Source organism: Babylonia areolata, chromosome 4, assembly GCF_041734735.1.
Source record: "Babylonia areolata isolate BAREFJ2019XMU chromosome 4, ASM4173473v1, whole genome shotgun sequence".
NCBI classification, from domain to species: Eukaryota; Metazoa; Mollusca; class Gastropoda; order Neogastropoda; family Buccinidae; genus Babylonia; species Babylonia areolata.
The window spans coordinates 52,377,606-52,398,386 of record NC_134879.1 but is presented as its reverse complement, the minus strand read 5'-3'; the positions used below and the strand labels follow the sequence as shown (position 1 = coordinate 52,398,386).

Below are 20,781 nucleotides of genomic sequence, written 5' to 3'. Positions count from 1 at the left end.
CTCCTGGTCCTCTCTCTCTCCAGCTTTCTGCTTCCACGTCTATCTGTCCCATAGTCTCATAGACAGTGGGGGCACTACGCATTTGGCAACCAGCCTCCGCCTTCCCTGGCGGTTGTCTGTCCTTCTGACTGTCTCACTCAGGGTCAGACCTGTCCCATCCACCCTGAGATGTTGTCCTCCCTCCCTCCCATCTCTTCTTCTGCCTACCTCTCTTCCCGTCCACCCCGAGATGTTGTCCTCCCTCCCTCCCATCTCTTCTTTTGCCTATCTCTCTTCCCGTCCACCCCGAGATGTTGTCCTCCCTCCCTCCCATCTCTTCTTTTGCCTATCTCTCTTCCCGTCCACCCCGAGATGTTGTCCTCCCTCCCTCCCATCTCTTCTTTTGCCTACCTCTCTTCCCGTCCACCCCGAGATGTTGTCCTCCCTCCCTCCCATCTCTTCTTCTGCTTACCTCTCTGCTCTTCTGCTTGCATGTACTTATGATTTTATCTTTCATCCCTTTCAGTCAGAGCTGTGTGCATGGATGTGAATGACTGGTGTGCAAGTGCTTTGATTTGTCCCTGCACAAGATTTATCTCTATATAAATACTTAATTATTAGTATTATTGTTACTGTAATTATTGCTGTTATTATTATTATCATCATCATCATAATTATTGTTGTCATAATTGTTAACTGACTTTTTCAGTCAGTTCTGCCTGTGAAATAAAAAGATGTGCCAACTAATACAAACTGGATACCATGTACTTTATTATAGCCCTGTGACACAAACTTTAAAAAAAAAGCTTTGATGAAGAATTAAATATTGGCAAATATGTTGATGACATTACTTGACTTATCAACTTTTGAGTCATTGATGAGCATAATCAAATTTAATGGTCCAAGTGAAGCTGAATAAAATCATCAGTCATGGTTGAATTGTGGGGTATATGGCCCAATGTAGGCAAATAACATAACAAAGTCATGGCTCTCTGCATTCTGAGAAAAAATGTGGGTCATGATGTTTCAGAAAACAAAAAGACACATCAAAGGAGTCTGACTAACCTGGAAATGATAAAAACTGCATTGTTTGGCATGAGAGTTTCCATGCAGCTCAGATGGTTCTCCATTGCTTCAGTGAAACCACTGTAGAGAATATTAGTTCAGATGTTTTTCATTTTGCTTTCTATGAATTTGAAATGACTAGTGACCTGGTCCTGCATTGTTTGGCATGAGAGTTTCCATGCAGCTCAAATGGTTCTCCGTTGCTTCAGTGAAACCACTGTAGAGAATATTAGTTTAGATATTTTTTATTTTGCTTTCGATGAATTTGAAATGACTAGTGACCTGGTCCTGCATTGTTTGGCATGAGAGTTTCCATGCAGCTCAAATGGTTCTCCGTTGCTTCAGTGAAACCACTGTAGAGAATATTAGTTTAGATATTTTTTATTTTGCTTTCGATGAATTTGAAATGACTAGTGACCTGGTATCTCACAAAAGTGCTGTTGTTTTTTTATTATTGTGCTTTTTGTTACTGAATTATGCAGATGTGGATGTGGAACGGCCAGACGAGAAATCTATCATGACTTATGTCGCCCAGTTTCTCAAGGCATATCCAGATGCAGGAGGGGTGAGTTGTCATCAGTGTGCATATGGATATCAAGAGCGTTAACTGTACCAATCATCAAACCATATTATTGGCAATGCCCACTAACAGACAAATCTTTAAATTCCCATTTTACTGTCAATGGTGTGAGTGGCAGTTTTCAGTTCTGGTCAGTTCATAATTGTAGTTCTCTGCAAATGTTCTTCTGTCAGTTGGAAGATTTGTCTCACAAAATTGTCTTATTGTTTTGTGGATATGAATGTTGTATCATTTACACTATCTAGTCAGTGCAACAGAATTACTTTAGCTCCACAGAAAATAGCTGCTGAGAAGACATAACTCATTCTTTTGAGATCTGATAATGTGCAGAGCAATTTGCTGCTCAGATGATGACCATCCGGGCAGTCTTGCACTTTTCAGTTTGTTTCTGTATGAATGTGTGTGCGTGTATGTGTTTTGTGTGTGTGTATGCATGTAGGATGAATGAACAGTGCAGTTCACACAAATAGTTCACCGTGTGTAAAGCCCCCAAAACGTGTATATAGATGCGAGGAGTACCAGGGGACGACCTGAGCACCCCAGACAAGGAGCAGCAAGCCTTCAACGCCCTGATGACCTGGCTGAACAACGACGCTGCTGAACTGCTGGCCACCAGTCAGGACCCCGTCACAGACAGACAGGCAGAATTCCTGGTAAGTGGTCTTGGTGCTTTCCTGATAAAGTTTCAGTTTCAGTTTCAGTAGCTCAAGGAGGCGTCACTGCGTTCGGACAAATCCGTATACGCTACACCACATCTGCCAAGCAGATGCCTGACCAGCAGCGTAACCCAACGCGCTTAGTCAGGCCTTGAGAAAAAAAAAAAAAAAAAAAAAAAAGTAATAAAATAAAGGTGAATAAATAATAGATAAGCTTACATAAATAAATAAATAATAATTATAATATAATTTCCTGATAAAAATTATGATGATTATAATGGCAGCAGCAGCAGATATCAAGTAAACAGATGTTACTGTTTGTGTAAAACAGACATGGAAACATATGTCTTGAGACATCTATAGACTGAGCAAAGTGAAAAAAAATGGTAAAACACTGAAAACAAAACAGATCAATGTATTTGAACAAAATAAAAATCTGTTGTCAAGCAAAAGTTAGTATGTGTCATTTTCAACAGCTTTATTGTCAGTGAACATGTTAAGAAAAATTTAGAAGGTAATTTTTTTAAGATTAACTCCATCTGAAATTGTTCTCATCTTTGAAGATATGTTTTAGGATTTGAATTGATGTCATCACAGTTTACTGCTTTTTATTTATGTGATGTCTAAACAGTTCAGTACTACTTATTATGAAGTCTCAGTATGCGATTCCATTTACTATGTTTTTTAGACTCACTGATCGGTTGTGAAAAATCACTCATTTTAGAACAGACAGACAGGCAGATATTGTGACTGCATTGAATTTTGTTTTGTTCAGGACTACATCGGCTTCAAGACAGAGTTTGACCGACGGGAACCAGTGTACAAGAAAATAGGGGAGAAGGTGAAGTCTGGCCGTGCTCTGCGACTGACCAAAGATGACTGGAGAAAACTGGACACTCGCTGGAAAGAGGTGGACGAACAGACTCGCCTGTGGCTGCTGAAGCTGGACGCCAGCCTGCCTGGAAAACTGGGTCAGTTTGGTCGCTGGCTGTACGATGCTGAAAAACTGCTCATCTCAGAAAATGAACTTCTTGCCGAACCCGATGAAAACTTGCAGCAACTGGCGGATGTACTCAGGCAGCACAAGGTGAATGATGTTGAAGCTGTGTTAATTTGTTTCACTTTGTTTCCCTGACAGTGATATTTGGAGAAGAGGAAGGAGACAGAGAGAGACAGGGAGAGAGAGGGAAAGATAAATAGTGACAAAGATTTCAGAGAGAGAAAAAAATGATATTTTTGTGAGAGACAGATGCACATTCTACTCCCCACAATATTCCCACCCAAAATGTTTTATGAACATCCTGTATTACATGTGAAAATTGTTATTGTTCACTTCTGTGCGTTTCAGACATTGCCTATTTTCAGTCTGCAATGTGTATCTGCTTCTCTGCGTACATATCTTTCATGTTATTTCTTACTTTTTTTCACTTGTAAGTAAACATTTTGTTTCTTGTCCTTCTTCTTCTGTGTTCACTGGCTGCAACTCCTACATTCACTCGTATGTACAAGTGGGCTTTTACATGTATGACCGTTTTTAACTCAGTACTTAGCAGCCATACTCCGTTATCTTGGGTGTTGCTTGTCACTCAATGAGCTCTTTACTGTGTTCACGTTTCAGAACTTTTTCAAAGATCTGGAGTCGTGGCGTCAGTTCCTGCAGCAGACGAAGCGTGCAGGTCGGTACGAGGGGGAGATGCTGCACGGCCCCCACATGGACCTGATGAACAAGCGGCTGGAGGCTGTGAGCAGTGGAGCCAGCCTGAACCAGGCCCAGATGGAGTACCTGCTCTGTCGCTTTGATGTGCTGGGCTACATTGGAGCTGCCGAGGAAAAGATGGCTCTCTGGACTGGCAAGTGTGGCCGTCTGGACAGTGTGGAGGCCACTTTGAGGGACTTTCAGGTGTGTGAGTGTGTGTGTGTGTGTGTGTGTGTGTGTGTGTGTGTGTGTGTGTGTGTGTGTACTCACACAAACAAAACAAAAATAAATCAGCTTTACCATTGTGAATACTAAGACACTGTTGCTTCCTGCCACTTCGTATCTGATGTTAATTGAAAAAAACAAACACATTCATATTTGATTTGTGTGAAGTTTATTAAAAAACAACAACAACTGTTACATTAAAGCTTCCTAGCACACAATGATGATGCATATTACTATTTATTAGACCATTCTAATGTATTATCCGTCTGAAACCAGCTCTCATAGTGTCAATACTTTTCTTTTTTTTATACAGGATGTTGTGGACAAACAGCAGTTGATGCAGAGCTTTGAGAAAACCATGGCGGAACTGAAGAAATGTGCAGAAGCCTACAAGAAAGCCGACAAAACAGAAGCTCCCAAACTGGACGCTTTCCATAATGAAGCCTCTGACCGCTGGAAGAAAGTGGCAGCAGAGATACGCAGTGTTCGACCCATGCTGGAAGAGGTGATCAAGTCCTGGAAAAACTTTGGTGCGTCCATGGATGTGCTGACAGGGTGGATTAAAGACGGTCAGCACGTCATGGCCTCAAGAAACTCGGAAGACATTCAGGAGTTCTTCAAGGACACTGCTCAGTACGAGGAACGTCTGAAAGCTCTCAACGACTCGGGGAACTTCTTGATGGGGGTTGTGACGGACGCAGTTGCCGCAGAAATCAAGGAGATTTTGGAAGCTATGAATCGTGAGTTTCCAGCCTTGACTGCAAGTTTTCAAAAGTACAAACAGACTGAAGTGATTGGTCGAGCGCGCAAGGAATATGAGGAAGGTGTTCAGCGTCTGGAAGCCTGGTTGGTGGAGGCCCAGCAGGTGTTGAATCAGGAGATTCCGTGTGTTCATGCTCCTCTCAAAGAACATCTTCTGCAGTTGGATGTGAGTGGATTATTTTGTGTACCTGAGTGAATTAGAATCAGAATGTTTGTGGTGTGTGTGTGTGTGTGTGTGTGTGTGTGTGTGTGTTTGTGTCCATGCATGTGTATGCATGTATGTGTTCATGAGTGCATCCATGTGTAAGTATGTGTACAGGTGTGCTAGTGTTTGTGAAATTGTTTGAGCAAGGAACTGGAATGTATGTATTGCACTGTTTACATTGTGTGTTCATGATGGAGAGAACAGTACAGGTGCATTTGAGATTATGTGGATAACTGTCTTTTGCATCTTCTCATATGTCATCCATATTTGTGGGTATGTTACTGTATCATAACATGTGACTTTTGTATCATAAGTAAAGTTTGAGAGAAGAAAAAAAGAGAGAGATAAAAACTAGACAGAAAAAAAGCAGACTTTTAGTCACTTTGTAAAAAATTGAACTTGAATGCATTGTGTGTGTGTGTGTGTGTGTGTGTGCATGTGTGCATGCATGTGTGCACATGCATGTGTGTTTGCACATGCATCTGAGTGTGTGTGCACATACATGTGTATGTGTGTGCATGCATATATTTGTGTACATTCTCACCTGTTTGCACCTGCAGGAGCTGAACAGCCAGGTGGGCCAGGTGGAGAGTGAGTTCAAGATCACGACCAAGACAGCTCAGTCTCTGGTGAAGGACACGCCCCAGGAAGTGGTCAACAACATGCTGCAGACACTCAACAAGCAGAAAGAAGTCATTGTCAGACTGCGCAAGGAGATTCCTGAACGCATCAAGTACCTCAAGGTAATCTGAAACGAATTTTTGTTTGAATACACTTTGCTTCATCCAAACTCTTGTATCATCCAGAGTGTTGTGAAAAGTTATTTTATTTTATCGTATTTTATGTGGATGCATTTTTGTTAATGTTTGTAGGTTTGACAGGGATATGCATCTAAGAATTTTAGAATTTCAGATTTTTATGAGTTAAACATATTTTTAGGAGGGGTATATTTATGGCATAGTTAACATGAACTACCTTTAACAAACCAGCTGATATACCATTTGTTATTTGCCTTCCCAATTTTAGACTGGAATAAGTAGTTACACTTTTCCATCAAATACTTCGTAGGCAATAAAACATAAATATAGATTTATAAAGATGTGGAAGATATACAATAACTTATCAGTTAGATGTGGTTTGGGTACCTACCAACATGAAAAATGATTCCTAAATGTGGACTTACTATACTGTGGGTTTTTTTGTGTGTTTTTGTTGTTGACTGTTCTCTGATGTCAGACACTTCTGATTCCCTTCCCCGTTCATGGGACTGATTTTTCATTTGATTCATGTATGACGTGTGTTGATGATTTCCCATGCATTATCTGTATTTGACAAGTGTTGTTAAGGTATGGATTATGATGATGAGTGTGCAGATGTTCTTGCAGTGTGTTCTGTGATGTTAATCATTGCTGTATGCGTTTGCAGGCTGTGCTTCCCAATGTGGAGTCACTGGAAACAGGAATCCTGGATTTGGACCAGTGGCTGTCTGAAGGGGAACAACTGCTGTCCTCCCACAAATTGGATGGCACTGCTGATGCTGCCGAGGCCAGACTGGAGAGACACAAGGTGAGTGGGCAGCTGTGTCGTGTATTGCATCGTCGGTATATATACGTTTTATTTCAGTCAGAGGAGTCCTTTCTGTAGCCATAATAATAATGGATACTTACATAGCACACTATCCAGAAATCTGCTCTAGGTGCTTTACAAAAACGCTTTTGTTAACATAAAACATCATATCTATGTTACATACACACACCAAAATGTGACTACACACACACACACACACACACACACACTTACACACACGCTGCATACATACATTTTAACATACATGTGTATCTAACAGCTACCCTAACACATACGCACACATAGGCAGGCACAAACTTACATAAACACACGCACACGCACACACAATACACATTAATATACATACATGTAGTTATGTACACATACATATGTATCAGCCATGATACACAACACAGGCTGTCTGGTGCGGAATCACACATATCTTTTACATAAAGTTAATTCTGTGAACTTAGGGAAAAAAAACAAACCTATTGATGGTTTGGTGCCTTGATGTCAGTGCTTAATACATGCTGATTGTCTGACCATATAGCGCCTTTTAAAAAAAAATTATTAAAAAACTTCATTAATTGACCAGCAAGAATTTCACCTGAAAGTGTGACTGCCATGAATGTGGCAAAAGACCAAATGTATTATGTTTAGTTTTGAATGTTGTCACTACCCATTTTTATGACTTAGAGCTCCAATAATCTGTTTTGTCCGTCACCACGCATTCACACAGACACACACAGAGACAAGAAATAGATGCACATACATGCATGTGCTTCATGTGCACATACACACACACACACACACACGCACATGCATATGCATATGCACATACACACACACACACACACACACACACACACACACACACAGAAACATGCACAGACACACACACACACACACAGAAACACACACACATACACACTCACACACACACACACAAACACAAATGTACACTCATGCAGAAACACAGACACCCCCCTTCCCCACATACACATGCATATGCGCATGTATGAATATATGAAAAGTAGACAGACAGACACACAGCACTTCATTTTTCTTATCAACTTGTTTTTCCCTTTTTTTTGCAGACATTCTTTGCAGAAACCACCTACCAGAAATCCATACTAGAAAGCAAAAACAAAGTCTTCCAGAAAATCAGTGGCACAAAACCCAAGTTGAAAAATGTGAACTTCTCCCCTGCTGATGATCTGATGAATGTAGCCAACACCAGATTTCAGGTAAGTATTTAAAAAAGATTTTTTGTTACTGCACATATAAATGATAACCATTACTTTCTGTGTTGGTATGCACAGATGCGTGTGCTCATGTAAGTGGAGTGATGGCTTAGAGGTAACGCGTCCGCCTAGGAAGCGAGAGATTCTCAGTGCGCTGGTTCGAATCACAGCTCAGCCGCTGATATTTTCTCCCCCTCCACTAGACCTTGAGTGGTGGTCTGAACGCTAGTCATTCGGATGAGACAATAAACCGAGGTCCCGTGTGCAGCATGTGCTTAGCGCACGCAAAAGAACCCACGGCAACAAAAGGGTTGTTCCTGGCAAAATCCACTTCGATAGGAAAAAAAAAAAAACTGCACGCAGGAAAAAATGCAAAAAAATGGGTAGCGCTGTAGTGTAGCGACCCACTCTCCCTGGGGAGAGCAGCCCATATTTCACACAGTTAAATATGTTGTGATAAAAAGAAATACAAATACAAATATGTGTGTTCAGGTTTTATGTATGTCACCATGTATGTCTAGGTCTGGCACTTAATGAATTGAGATTAAGTACATGAATTCCAAAATTCTGCTTTTAAATAGATCTGCAAGGAGAATGTGTTTATACAGATTTATTTTTAGTTTGATATTAATAAGGCATCATAAAGAGAAAGGTATGAATATTGACAAATTTTCTGTATATAAACCATATTTCTTATGATCCTTGCATTAATGATATTACATTCATTGCTTTTCAGAAAAAAAAGTAGACTCAAGGATAACTTGCCCTGGAAAAATGAATTACTCTTGATAGGATGCATGATAGAAATTTAGGATGGAGAGAGAGAGAAAATACACAGTGCATTCACACACACTCACACACACACCACGCACACACACACACACACACACACACACACACACACACACACACACCGCACACACACTCACACACAGAGTGAGAGAGAGAGAGAAAATGAAGTCCTCTTCAATCTTAAGATTGTTTTGCATTTTGCAGAGCTGCACATGCACAAGAGAGAGAGAGAGAGAGAGAGAGAGAGAGAGAGAGAGAGAGAGATTGAACTCTCTCTCAATCTTAAGATTGTTTTGCATTGTGCAGAGCTGCACACACACACACAAGAGAGAAAGAGAATGAAGCCCTTCTCAGTCTTAAGATTGTTTGACATTGTACAGAGCTGCACATGCACAAGAGAGAGAAAGAGAGAGAGAGAGAAGTCCCTCTCAATCTTAAGATGCATACACACACAAGAGAGAAAGAGAATGAAGCCCTTCTCAGTCTTAACTCACTCAGTACGGCCAGTCCTCTCTTCTCCTCTACACAGACCCCTCGGATGTCCAGTGGGTGTCTGAATGACCCAACCTTTAGCTTCTGTTGTCAGAACTGTGGTATTCTTTGTCAACATTCACCTCTTCAGTATAAGAGCGTTCCGCTTGCAATATTTTGATGATGGTAATTGGGATGAAACGCTGTTAACGTCGTCTCTTTCGCCGTTCGTATGGAGAGGGTTAAGATTGTTTGACATTGTACAGAGCTGCACACACACAAGACACAGAGAGAGAGAGAGAATGAAGTCCTTCTCAATCTGAAGATTGTTTTGCATTGTGCAGAGCTGTGTAACGTCAGCCAAAGACTGGGAGAAGAAGCTGGAGGGAATGGCCAGGCTGTGGAAATCCTTCATGCAGCGACAGCAGCAACTTGATGAGTGGCTGGACACTGCACAGGCCGTCATTGACGACAACGAAGATGATTGTGAGAGTCTCATCCGCAAACACAAGGTCAGTCGTGCCACATTTTATTGGGGGAAGGGTGTGTGTGTGTGGAGGGGTGAGGTGGGAGGGGGGAAGAGGGACAGTGTCTTTCTTGTTCTGTTGATATTGTATTTTATCTCATAGTAAATGTGTGTAGTGTTTGTGATTTCTGTGTGTGAGTGCACACGTGCGTTCAGTTTCAGTTAATGCCTGTTCACTTTTAAGTGACATTAGACATGAAAAAAAAAAGAAAAGAAAGGAGGGGGGAGAAAAAAAAGGGAGCAGAAGGGAAAGGGATGAAAACAATACTATTCACAACATTAACTTAAGAACAATCTAACTAAGAGAATAACTTTCTAACTTTAAAACGTATAGGTGTATAAAAACAACAACAACAACAACAACAAACCACCAAAGGATATAACAACCCAATTAGACACTTTTACAAACATTTGGAGGGGGAAAAAAAATCAGACAGAGATAAGTCCAAGATTTCTTGACAACCCCCACCCCCGCCCCCCCCACACACACACCGCCCTCCTGCCCCGTGTGTGTGTGTGTGTGCACACATGCATGTATATGTGCTTGCACGTGTTTGAGTGTGTGTGTATGTGTATACATGTGTGGGTGTGTATGTATCATGTGGATGTTATATTTAATGTTTTTTGGAAGTGTTCACAAACATTAATTGAATTATTGTTGATGATAAATCTGATTGTTTGGTGTTGTTGTTATTTTTTTCATACTGTTTAATCTGTTTTAGCTAAATTTTGTTTCATAAGAGAATGTGTTGATCATATCAGTTTCATCAGCGTCATATTTCTGCAACGTAAAGTGTCCGATCTTTGTGATATTTCAAACTTCTCAGCTTGGTAATAACCAAACTTTATTTTTCAGACTTTCTTTGAGCGGATAGACCAGAGGAGGCTGCAGGAGTACCTGTCCAATGGTCAGGACATCCTGAAAGAGCTGGCGCCTGGAGACCAAATGCCGCTGAAAGAGATCATGGCTGCCATGGAGAAGAGATACAAGGTAGACGCTTGATACCTCGCCTGTTTTGCTGTGGAGCAAAGTCAGGGACATGTACCAGCAAAATGACAAAGTTTTAAATTATAGTAATTAATGTACAACAACAGGAAACTATCAGTCAGTCAATACATACAGTAATTTGACAGGTTCATACATTATCAAATTGGACTCTTTTATAAGTAAGTTCAGCAAAGATGTCAAATGCATATGTGGAGAATTTATTTCGGGTAAATACATCATGTTTGAATGTCAGTCTAAAGTCGTTTAAACTTCACTAAAAGTTCTATGAAGAATAAAGAATGTGTTTTTAACAATTTCAAGATGTTATTAGATAATTTGTTTTTGCAGAAGGTTTGCTGTGTTGTCCAGTTGGAGATTTGTTATGGTTGTTTGATTTTAGCAGTTCCTTTTTTGACTCACTTGTGTAAACAAAGTGAGTCTATGTTTTAACCAGGTGTTCGGTTGTCTCTGTGTGTCCGTGGTAAACTTTAACATTGACATTTTCTCTGCAAATACTTTGTCAGTTGACACCAAATTTGGCATAAAAATAGGAAAAATTCAGTTCTTTCCGGTCATCTTGTTTAAAACAATATTGCACCTCTGGGATGGGCACAAAAAAATAAAAAAGAAGCCTAATTATATGCAAACTGCATTTACTGTTATATTTATATTTTTTGTATTCTCTAAACTTGGCACTTTGACCTCTTATTCTGACACAACAACAAGAGCAGTCATTATTATCATTTTTTGTTCAAACAGGAACTTCTTTTGCTAAGCATGGAATTTTTATTTATTTTGCAAACGTTTTGGTGCAGATAGTAAAAAAAGGGAAATTACTCTGTAATTAATGCTAGGGGACTTAATTTATCACAAGTGAGTCTTGAAGGCCTTGCCTCTCTAGTTTAGCTTTTGTTTTGAAACCCAGTGTTGTTTCTCCCTATCCCACCTCCACACACACACACACACTTGTTCCTCCACACACATCCCACAGACCCCCTCGCCCCCCTTACATTTTTTTTTCTTTTTTTGTTGTTGTTGTTGTCTAATACCACTTTAAGTGGAAAGATGTTAAACTGAAGACTACTACTTCTGTTTTGCTTCATGTATGGGTTTTTATATATATATATATATATATATATATATATATATATATATATATATATATATATATATATATATATATCTTAAAAATGAGTTATATGTTTTATATTTCCATCTTGATTAATGAAAAGAATTCAGGTCAAATGGAAATAATTTTGATCTGCTTTATTACACAGCTGTGAAACATGAATTTAATCAAGTGGTTCATTCTAAGCTTGCTCTGCTGTGTTGTATGAAATATATTTGTGTCCGTAGATTTTGACACAACATTGGCTGCTTAGATCAGTGTGAAAAATCTCTCCTTTGAGTGACACAGTCTCTCATAAGTCTCATATTAGGGAGTATCAAATTCACAGAATATGCAGAAATATTTTTCATGTAAAAACCGTCATGACCAGTTTTCTGATTTTTTCAATGCATTTCTTTCAGACATCTCTAAAGAGTGTATGCATGTGTGTGTGCATGTGTGTGTGTGTGTGTGTGTGTCTGTGTGTGTGTGTCTCTGTGTGTGTGTGTGTGTGTGTGTGTGTGTACACAGGCGGTGATGGCAGCGGCTCCCATCAAGCTGTTGAAGCTGGAGTTTGTGATCCCAGAGGAGAAGTTTGAGCATCAGTTTGGCAAGGCAGAGCAGGCCCTGAAACAGAACCAGGAGCAGCTGGCAGCCAATGTCAACGTCAGGGATGCCCTGCAGAAACACAGGGTGACTTGCTGACTTCTGTCACACATTGTAACAGTCTGCAAAGTTGTTGTTATGTTCTTTGAGATCCTCATGGAGAGCATGTTGTCTGTACTGTTTGAAAGCTGTTTCTGTGAACACTGGGAAAAATAAAGAAGGCCGAGGTGAGGTTGAGATAACTGAATTAGCTTTTAGTTTGAACAGGGAATGTAGTGTTCTTCCCTTTATAAATGAGCACACCAAGTATACAAATACCTGAAAACAAACACATGCATATGAACATACATGAGGAATCAGGAAAAGCAGAGAGTAAAACAAACAGCTTTAAGAAATGGAAATACAAAAAAAGTACAAAAATCAGTTACATCATCAAACGTGTTCTGGGATTCAAAATCTGAGTATTCAGTTTACCATGTGTGCAGTATCCTCTTCCTCCTCTTTAATTTTTTTATTTTTTATTATTGCTGGTTCATGATTGCATGACTAAGCTTCATATTTTGTTCAGTCCAGCCATATCCTTGTGTGTGCAGCAATTTTTCCACCAAGGTACATTCCGCACCACCTGTGAGAAGTGTCTGGAGCAGATGAAGGACTATGCCGCACAGCTGAACAAGTTGGACAGAGCGGATGGATCCTTGCAGAAGCGGTACCAGGAGCACATGGACAGGTGGAATCGGCTCAACAGTTTTGCTGAGAATCTTCACCTGCAGCTCAAACAGCTGCCAGAAAGGTGGAAGGAGTACAACCAGAAGTAAGCCTCACAGTGCTGTTGATTTTTTTGGTGCATGTGTTTACCGTTAATGTTATGGCCATTTCTAGGCTACATATCGCAGCTTCCATGGCACACACGCATCCTCCCTCTGGCCCCCTCTCCCTCCCCCCCTCCACACACACAAACGCACACTTACTTCTACAAGCACACACACACACACCCATATCCCCCAACCCCACACACATATATACAAATATATATTATTATTATTAGTAGTATTTTTATGTATTTATCTATTATTATTTATTTATTTATTTTATTTCAATATTTCATTTTAAAACTTTTTTTTTTTGTTTTGTTTTTTTGTTTTGTTTTATTTTATTAATTGTTTTTTTTTCTCGAGGCCTGACTAAGCGCATTGGGTTATACTGCTGGTCAGGCATCTGCTTGGCACATGTGGTGTAGCGTATATGGATTTGACTGAACGCAGTGACGCCTCCTTGAGTTACTGATACTGATACTGTTATGGCCATAGCATTTTCAATGTAAAAGAAAATTCCTTTCACCTCTAATGCTTGTAGGTGTACAAAAAGTCTCTAGAACTTGTCTCCTTCAGTTGTCTGGATGAAGATGGGAACTATTATAATCATGTTTCTGCTTTGTTTATGTGGTTGGTTTGTGTGTGCAATTTTACAAAAATGACTTTGTCATCCACATACACACAATGTGATGTACGATTCAGAATAATAATCTGATCAATAATAAAGGTGGACTAAATATGCATGCATATATGAGTTTACAAGGACAGACATACACTTGCACACACACGCATGTGCACACATTCACTCTCATGGACATACATATACACACACATTTGCATGCAGACACACTCATACTGTACACTTGTGCACACTTGTAACACATGATGGTACACATACATGCATGCACATGCTTGCTTAAATGAAACAGCTGGCTTTTAGCCCTGTTCAGATTTTCTTGTAATGACTTTGAGATTCAACAAAGCAACAACCTGAGACCAAGTTTGACATGTGTGTCACAGACTTCACGGAATGTCAGAGTGGGTGAATAAAGTGGACAAGTTGATGAAAGACATGGGACAGGAGAATCTCACCAGTGATGAATACAAAGACCTGCTGGCCAAATTCCAGGTAAATAAAAGCAGCAACAATTGAAAAAAAAATCTCTGCATTTTGATACAATATTTATCTTTATTCTGTGTTGAGGTCTTGTAGCATTGTATACAAAATCAAATAGTTTTGTTTTGGTCATGTCAGATACACACACACACACACACACACACACACACACACACACACATATATATATATATATATATATATATATATATATGTATTTTCTCTGAATGTCATAGCCATGTCAATTGAGTTTCACAGTCATGTTTCAATAACTATTAACAACCACAGTTTCTACTTTTCTGTGTTCTTAATTCTAAGATCAGGGGCAAAAGATTGTAGTATGTATGTTGAAGAAATGAGAATGAAAGACTTTATTTTAAGCTTCAACAGAATTGTGCCACGGCTGGTAAAGGTAAAAAATGATAAAAGTATTCATGATTTTTGTTGAACATGCACAGACAAAATTTATCTTAGTTTAAGCATATTAAAGTCAACCAGGATATTGCCTGTTAACTGTTGCTCACATTTTTGACTGAGACTATTATACCATTGGCATTGTAAATAAAAATAAGAAGCAGTAAAGTGAATATTAATTATGTCATGTATTTATTGTCTGCATTTAGGATCAGTACAAGGTAACAGTGCTTCTGCTGTTTTGTGTGCATGTTGTTTCACTGTTGTACATGAGAACTCTGGTTGCATTTGCACATGGTCCACAAAAAAATCCTCTCAAGCACACCCCCCCAGGCCCCCGCCCCCCCACTTTCCTCCCTCCCCTAGTATTTTGACATTTTTGTTTTTGCATTTGTTATATTACAAGTGTAAAATATTTTGTTTGCCTGTTTGTTTACCTTTTCTTTATTTGTCTGTTTACATGTTATCAAAAGACATTCAGTTTGCTTCATTCTATACTTTGATATTCAGGGATAGATTTTTACCTCGTATGGGAAATGATTGCATGATTGGGGTTTAAGTTTTAAGTTGAAATATAACACGTACTTAGAACCAGCAGAACATCCATCCATCCAGCCATTTTACCTGTCCTGCTACCTGACCAACCCACCAGCCAGCCAGACTCAGCTAGTCTACGTAGTTGACCAGTCGACCAATCAACCAACCAGAAGACAAAGCAGTAGAGGGGGAAAAAATCCAGACTAAGTTTAGGTATTGTGTTTTGGTGTCTGTGTCTGTGACACAACATCTAGACTTGTCGTTTCTCTCATTCTCTCTTGCCTTGACAACTGCAACTCCCAATTGTCTGGTTTGCCTGCTTCATCCATTCAGTCCCTTCAGTGCATACAAAACTCTGCTGCCCGACTCGTCCTCAGAAGGAAAAGATCTGAGCACATCACTCCTATTTTGCAACATCTCCACTGGCTCCCTGTCTCACACAGAATAAAGTATAAGATCAGCACTCTATGTTATAAATGTATTCATAAATCTGCCCCTTCCTATCTTTGTGGCTGCCTTCACCTCTACACTCCATCTCGCTCTCTATGATTGGCTTCGGATCCCCTCTGTTTATGCATACCCAGATTCAAACACTCCACTGTTGGACGCCATTCTTTCTCTGTCTCTGGACATTGCATTTGAAATGAATTTCCTCTTTCGCTTCGTCAGGTCTCCGCACTCAGCTCTTTCGAGTCTGGCCTTAAAACCCACCTCTTCACAAGATAGCCTCCCTCCCCTGCTTCTTCCTTGTCTTCAGTTTCTTCAGTTTTAGAGTTATGCATGGGAGTGAATGACTGGTGCGAAAGCGCTTTGATTTGTCTCTGCACAAGATTCAGCGGCATATAAATACTATCATTATTAAAACAGCTAAAAGATTTACAGTTGTCATACTGTTGACCCCCTTGGTTTCCCTTGCCTCTTCCCCAAGCCACCACTCCACCCACACCCCTGTGTTGTTTTTGTTTTTTCCTTCATTGGTTTGTTTCTCCAGTGTGTTGTGGAACTTGTTCACCCACGTCAGTATATTTAAGTTCCCCTTTCAATTGGTATAGCTTTCAGTGTTAGCAAGTTCAGTATATTCATTAATTTCTAAATGGCATGTGCCGTTTTTCTGCTTTTGTCAGCTGTCAATACAAAGCTTAAGTTTATGTACAGTTACGAGTATCATAGATTTAATTGATTCCAAATTGAATTTTAGGCCATTTAGGTATGTTTCTTTCTAAAATGAAAATTACGCCAATATATGTAACAGAAAAAGATCATTAGCAGACAGAGATCCTTAGTCCTGTAGATAAGTTGAAATGAAAATGTACTTTTTCTGTTCTTAAGCTTAAGATTCAGGCTTAGATTTTCTCTGTGTGTGTATGTGTGTGTGTGTGTGTGTATGTATGTATGTGCATGCGCACATGCATCATAGCATGCATATATAAATGTGGGTATATTACATGTTTTGGTGCACATTATATTCCATAGTTAATCTTCATATCGTCGGTTTTAATTTTTACGGAATTTCGTTTTTAACAGTTACGACATAGTTTTTTTTCATAAAACCATTCTTTACTGATGGTGATTCTCAGAAAGTAATCAACACCAATGTCTGCAGACCGCACCTGAATGCAGTTCATGTAACACAGCAGCAGATGCATATTGTGTCCATACTGTGTGCAGAAAGAGATGCGGAACATGGACAAAAACGCGGAGGAGGCTAAGCGTCTGGAAAAAAGCCTGGAAGAACTCCTGCAAGACGCACCAGACTCTGACGCCGCTGCTGAGCGGAAACGGCTGCGAGAGCTGATGGCTCGGTTCCAAGGATTGCGACCCAACATGGACTCGGCAATGGGCAAGTCATCCATCTTCACCAAAGGCTTTGAGTTCCGTGACAACGTGGATCGTAAGAACAACTGGCTGGATGAGGCGCAGCGTCTGGCTATGGAGAACCCTGTCATTGACAGTCTGGATGACGCCAGGGCTTATCTGCAAGAACATGAGGTCACTGTGCTCTGTTTGTGGGAGGGGGTTGCAGGGGGCTGTTTAAAAAAATTTGTGATGTGCAGAAAGTGGCACTGTTTGGAGGAAAATTAAGCAAAATTGTATTAGAAATGATCAATCTCAAATTTGTGTATGTTTTTTTAAAAATAAATTAATTGTAGACTGTTTAAGTCCATTGTTGCATCACCAGTTATCAAATCACAGGTTTTCAAGTGAACTTGACATTTGATCTGGGTCGTTTATGGACAGCTATATCTGTGTGAATAAATGATATATTGTACATCATTCCCTATAATGTTATATCGCAAGGAAACATTTTTTAACTTATATTTTGTAGTCTGGTTTTAACACTTTGTGTTTTGTCAAACACACTGGCAGATAGTTAAAAACGTTGTTCTTGTTTTATTCATTTACCTGTCCTTTATTCTTTCTTTCTTTCATTTCTGAACAGAGAAGCGTGTCTAAAAACATTCCCTTCACTCTTCACAGGCACTGCTGACCAAGCTGGAGTCAGAGAAGGCCAATGTGCAGAAGGACATAGAGCAAGGCAAACGTCTGCAGCAAGATCGCAACGCTCCGGCTTTCATCTCCCAGACCGTGGCAGATCTGGACAGAAAGTGGCGGGACACCAACCAGCTAGCTCAGGCCAAGCACAACAAACTGAAGGTTTGCTGATTAAACCGTGCTCTGAACTGTTTCATGTGCATTTCTTTGACATTGCTGTTAACTGTTTTATGTGCATTTAGAATTTTTTTTCAATAGAAGTTGGAAAGAGGAGTTTGTTCAGGTTTGTGGGGTTGGAGGGAGACAAAAAGAGAGATAAAGAGAGGTTTGTTTTGCTAACAGTGCCATTTACACAAAATCGAAACCTGATTCTTGACAGGATGTATGCCCTTGGAAACAAATGCACATGCTTGGTCACACACATACAGAGATGGTGGCAAGAACATGTTAAACACAAATGCACGCCACACCAGCCCATACACACAAATCCACACAACCCCGCCACACCCGCCCACGCTGTCACGCACCCACGCATGCTTGCACACACACACACACACACACACACACACACACACAGAGGATCATTGATTCAAGCCATATTTTGATAAGCAGTGTATGTAAAAATGATTTATTGCTTACTTGCCTTTCTGCTGGTAAATCCTGCAACAGAATAAAAGAAAAGCCACCAAGAACCCTTTGCTATAATGTTGTGTTTGATGGTTTCAGCAAAAAGTGAAGGACTGGGAGCAGTATGAGGGAGAGAAGAACACTCTGCTGCAGTACCTGAAGAAAGCAGAGAGTGATCTGGAGAAACCCCCTGAAATACTGGCCCAGGAGTCAGCACAGAAGGAACTACAGTCCAAAAAGGTATGTGCCAGTGTTGTTTTTTTTTCTAGCCAGGCTTTTTGTCCTTTTTCATTTCCTGCTTGATTTCTGTTTTGATCCATCTGTTTTACTCTCCAGTTGTTTTCTTTTCATTTTCTTGATCAGTTGATATCCACTGTTGGCCTGCTAAACCTGTCACAGCTTCACCAGAGCCCTGTTAGCCAGATGTTTCAGGGTGACCAAGGATGGATTTCTCGGTTCATTGGAAGACTTATGCGAATTTCCAAAATAGCAATACCCTACTTTGTTACTACCTCGCATGACCAAGAGTAGGTTGTTGGACTTTGGGAGGAAAATGACTAATGTTGATAAAGTTCTTTAACCAAGAGATGACCAAACTGAACACACAGCTGTTTATGAATTTGCACTGTATTGAGTGGTCAATTTTTTGTTGTACTCTGGATGAAGTGCCTTTTTTAATGTCATTTTTTTCAGCAAACATATCAACAATGTCTCTTTCAGATGTAATAAAGTATTCTTGTATTATATACTTGTAACATTCCTTATTCACAACCTGTTGAGAAAGCAAACTGACAAGGAGTTGTGTATCTCAATGTCCATGGTGGCTGTTGATGGCCTGCAGGAGCTGCACTCCACGCTGAACAAGCTGAAGGGCAGTCTGAGTGAGATGACCAAACTGAACGCCCTGCTGTGTGAGGGGGCCAGTCGGGAGCGCCAGGGACCTCTCAAGGGGGAGATGACTGACATCGACAAGCGTCTGGACGGAGTGGGCCATCGCCTGAACGCCAAGCTGGCCGACCTGGAAATGACCATCGCTAAGTGGAGCGAGTACTACAAGCGGCTGAACAATTTCTGTGACTGGCTGAACGAGAAGGAGGGCAAGCTGAACGAGGTGTACGAGAACAAGAAGGAGACGCCAGAAAACCAGCTCAGGAAGGCAGAGGTAGTGATCATGACTTTCTGAGTGATTTTCCTTTAACTTTGTAAAAATCATTTAAAAAAAATTAAATCACTAAGTGTAAGCAATCACTAAGTGTAAGCAATCACCAAGTGTAAGCAACACAAATTCGATTAATCAGATAAAGTAGTTGACAGGTAAAGCCTTGCTTTTTTTCTTTTAAGTTCAGTCTACTTGCATGATTCTGGATGGATTTGAAAATTGTTGAAATTTGACTTAATAAGATATTAAATCTTAAAAGATATCATATGTTTCCTTAAAAGATATCATATGTTTCCTCTATATACAAGATGCATCATTCACACAATGGCCAAACTGTGCCACGGTGCACAAGATGTTTCATTCACACAATTTTAGGCTATCTCCAGCCAGGTTTATGAAAACCACATCACAAGATGCGTCATTCACATAATGACCAAACCTTACCATGTTTCACAAGATGCGTCATTCACACAATGACCAAACCTTGCCATGTTTCACAAGATGCGTCATTCACACAATGACCAAACCTTGCCATGTTTCAGGCTATCTCCAGCCAGGTTTATGAAAACCACAAGATGCGTCATTCACATAATGACCAAACCTTTCCATGTTTCACAAGATGTGTCATTCACACAATGGCCAAACCTTGCCATGTTTCAGGCTATCTCCAGCCAGGTTTATGAAAACCACAAGATGCGTCATTCACACAGTGACCAAACCTTTACAGGTTTCAGGCTATCTCCAGCCAGGTGTATGAAAACCACATCGCAAGATGTGTCATTCCACACAGTGACCAAACCTTTCCAAGTTTCAGGCTATCTCCAGCCAGGTTTATGAAAACCACATCACAAGATGCGTCATTCACACAATGGCCAGACCTCTCCATGTTTCAGGCTATCTCCAGCCAGGTTTATGAAAACCACATCACAAGATGCGTCATTCACACAGTGACCAAACCTTTCCATGTTTCAGGCTATCTCCAGCCAGGTTTATGAAAACCACATCGCAAGATGTGTCATTCACATATTGGCCAAACCTCTCCATGTTTCAGGCTATCTCCAGCCAGGTTTATGAAAACCACATCGCAAGATGTGTCATTCACATAATGGCCAAACCTCTCCATGTTTCAGGCTATCTCCAGCCAGGTTTA

The 20,781-nt window shown here is 40.3% G+C and overlaps 1 protein-coding gene across 5 annotated transcripts in view; it reads left to right on the top strand.

The window, feature by feature from the left end:
* Nucleotides 1–20,781, top strand: part of LOC143281295 (muscle-specific protein 300 kDa-like) — a 167,998-nt gene that overhangs the window by 26,405 nt on the left and 120,812 nt on the right. For all 5 annotated transcript variants that reach the window (XM_076586452.1, XM_076586448.1, XM_076586451.1 and 2 more), the window contains exons 8-24: nt 1,527–1,609; nt 2,131–2,277; nt 3,056–3,367; nt 3,899–4,180; nt 4,515–5,129; nt 5,729–5,911; nt 6,594–6,734; nt 7,832–7,981; nt 9,586–9,753; nt 10,624–10,758; nt 12,395–12,556; nt 13,063–13,283; nt 14,305–14,413; nt 17,021–17,341; nt 17,831–18,007; nt 18,572–18,712; nt 19,314–19,634. In XM_076586452.1, the coding sequence (XP_076442567.1) occupies nt 1,527–1,609; nt 2,131–2,277; nt 3,056–3,367; nt 3,899–4,180; nt 4,515–5,129; nt 5,729–5,911; nt 6,594–6,734; nt 7,832–7,981; nt 9,586–9,753; nt 10,624–10,758; nt 12,395–12,556; nt 13,063–13,283; nt 14,305–14,413; nt 17,021–17,341; nt 17,831–18,007; nt 18,572–18,712; nt 19,314–19,634 (3,668 nt within the window). The remainder of the gene's footprint in view (nt 1–1,526; nt 1,610–2,130; nt 2,278–3,055; nt 3,368–3,898; nt 4,181–4,514; nt 5,130–5,728; nt 5,912–6,593; nt 6,735–7,831; nt 7,982–9,585; nt 9,754–10,623; nt 10,759–12,394; nt 12,557–13,062; nt 13,284–14,304; nt 14,414–17,020; nt 17,342–17,830; nt 18,008–18,571; nt 18,713–19,313; nt 19,635–20,781) is intronic.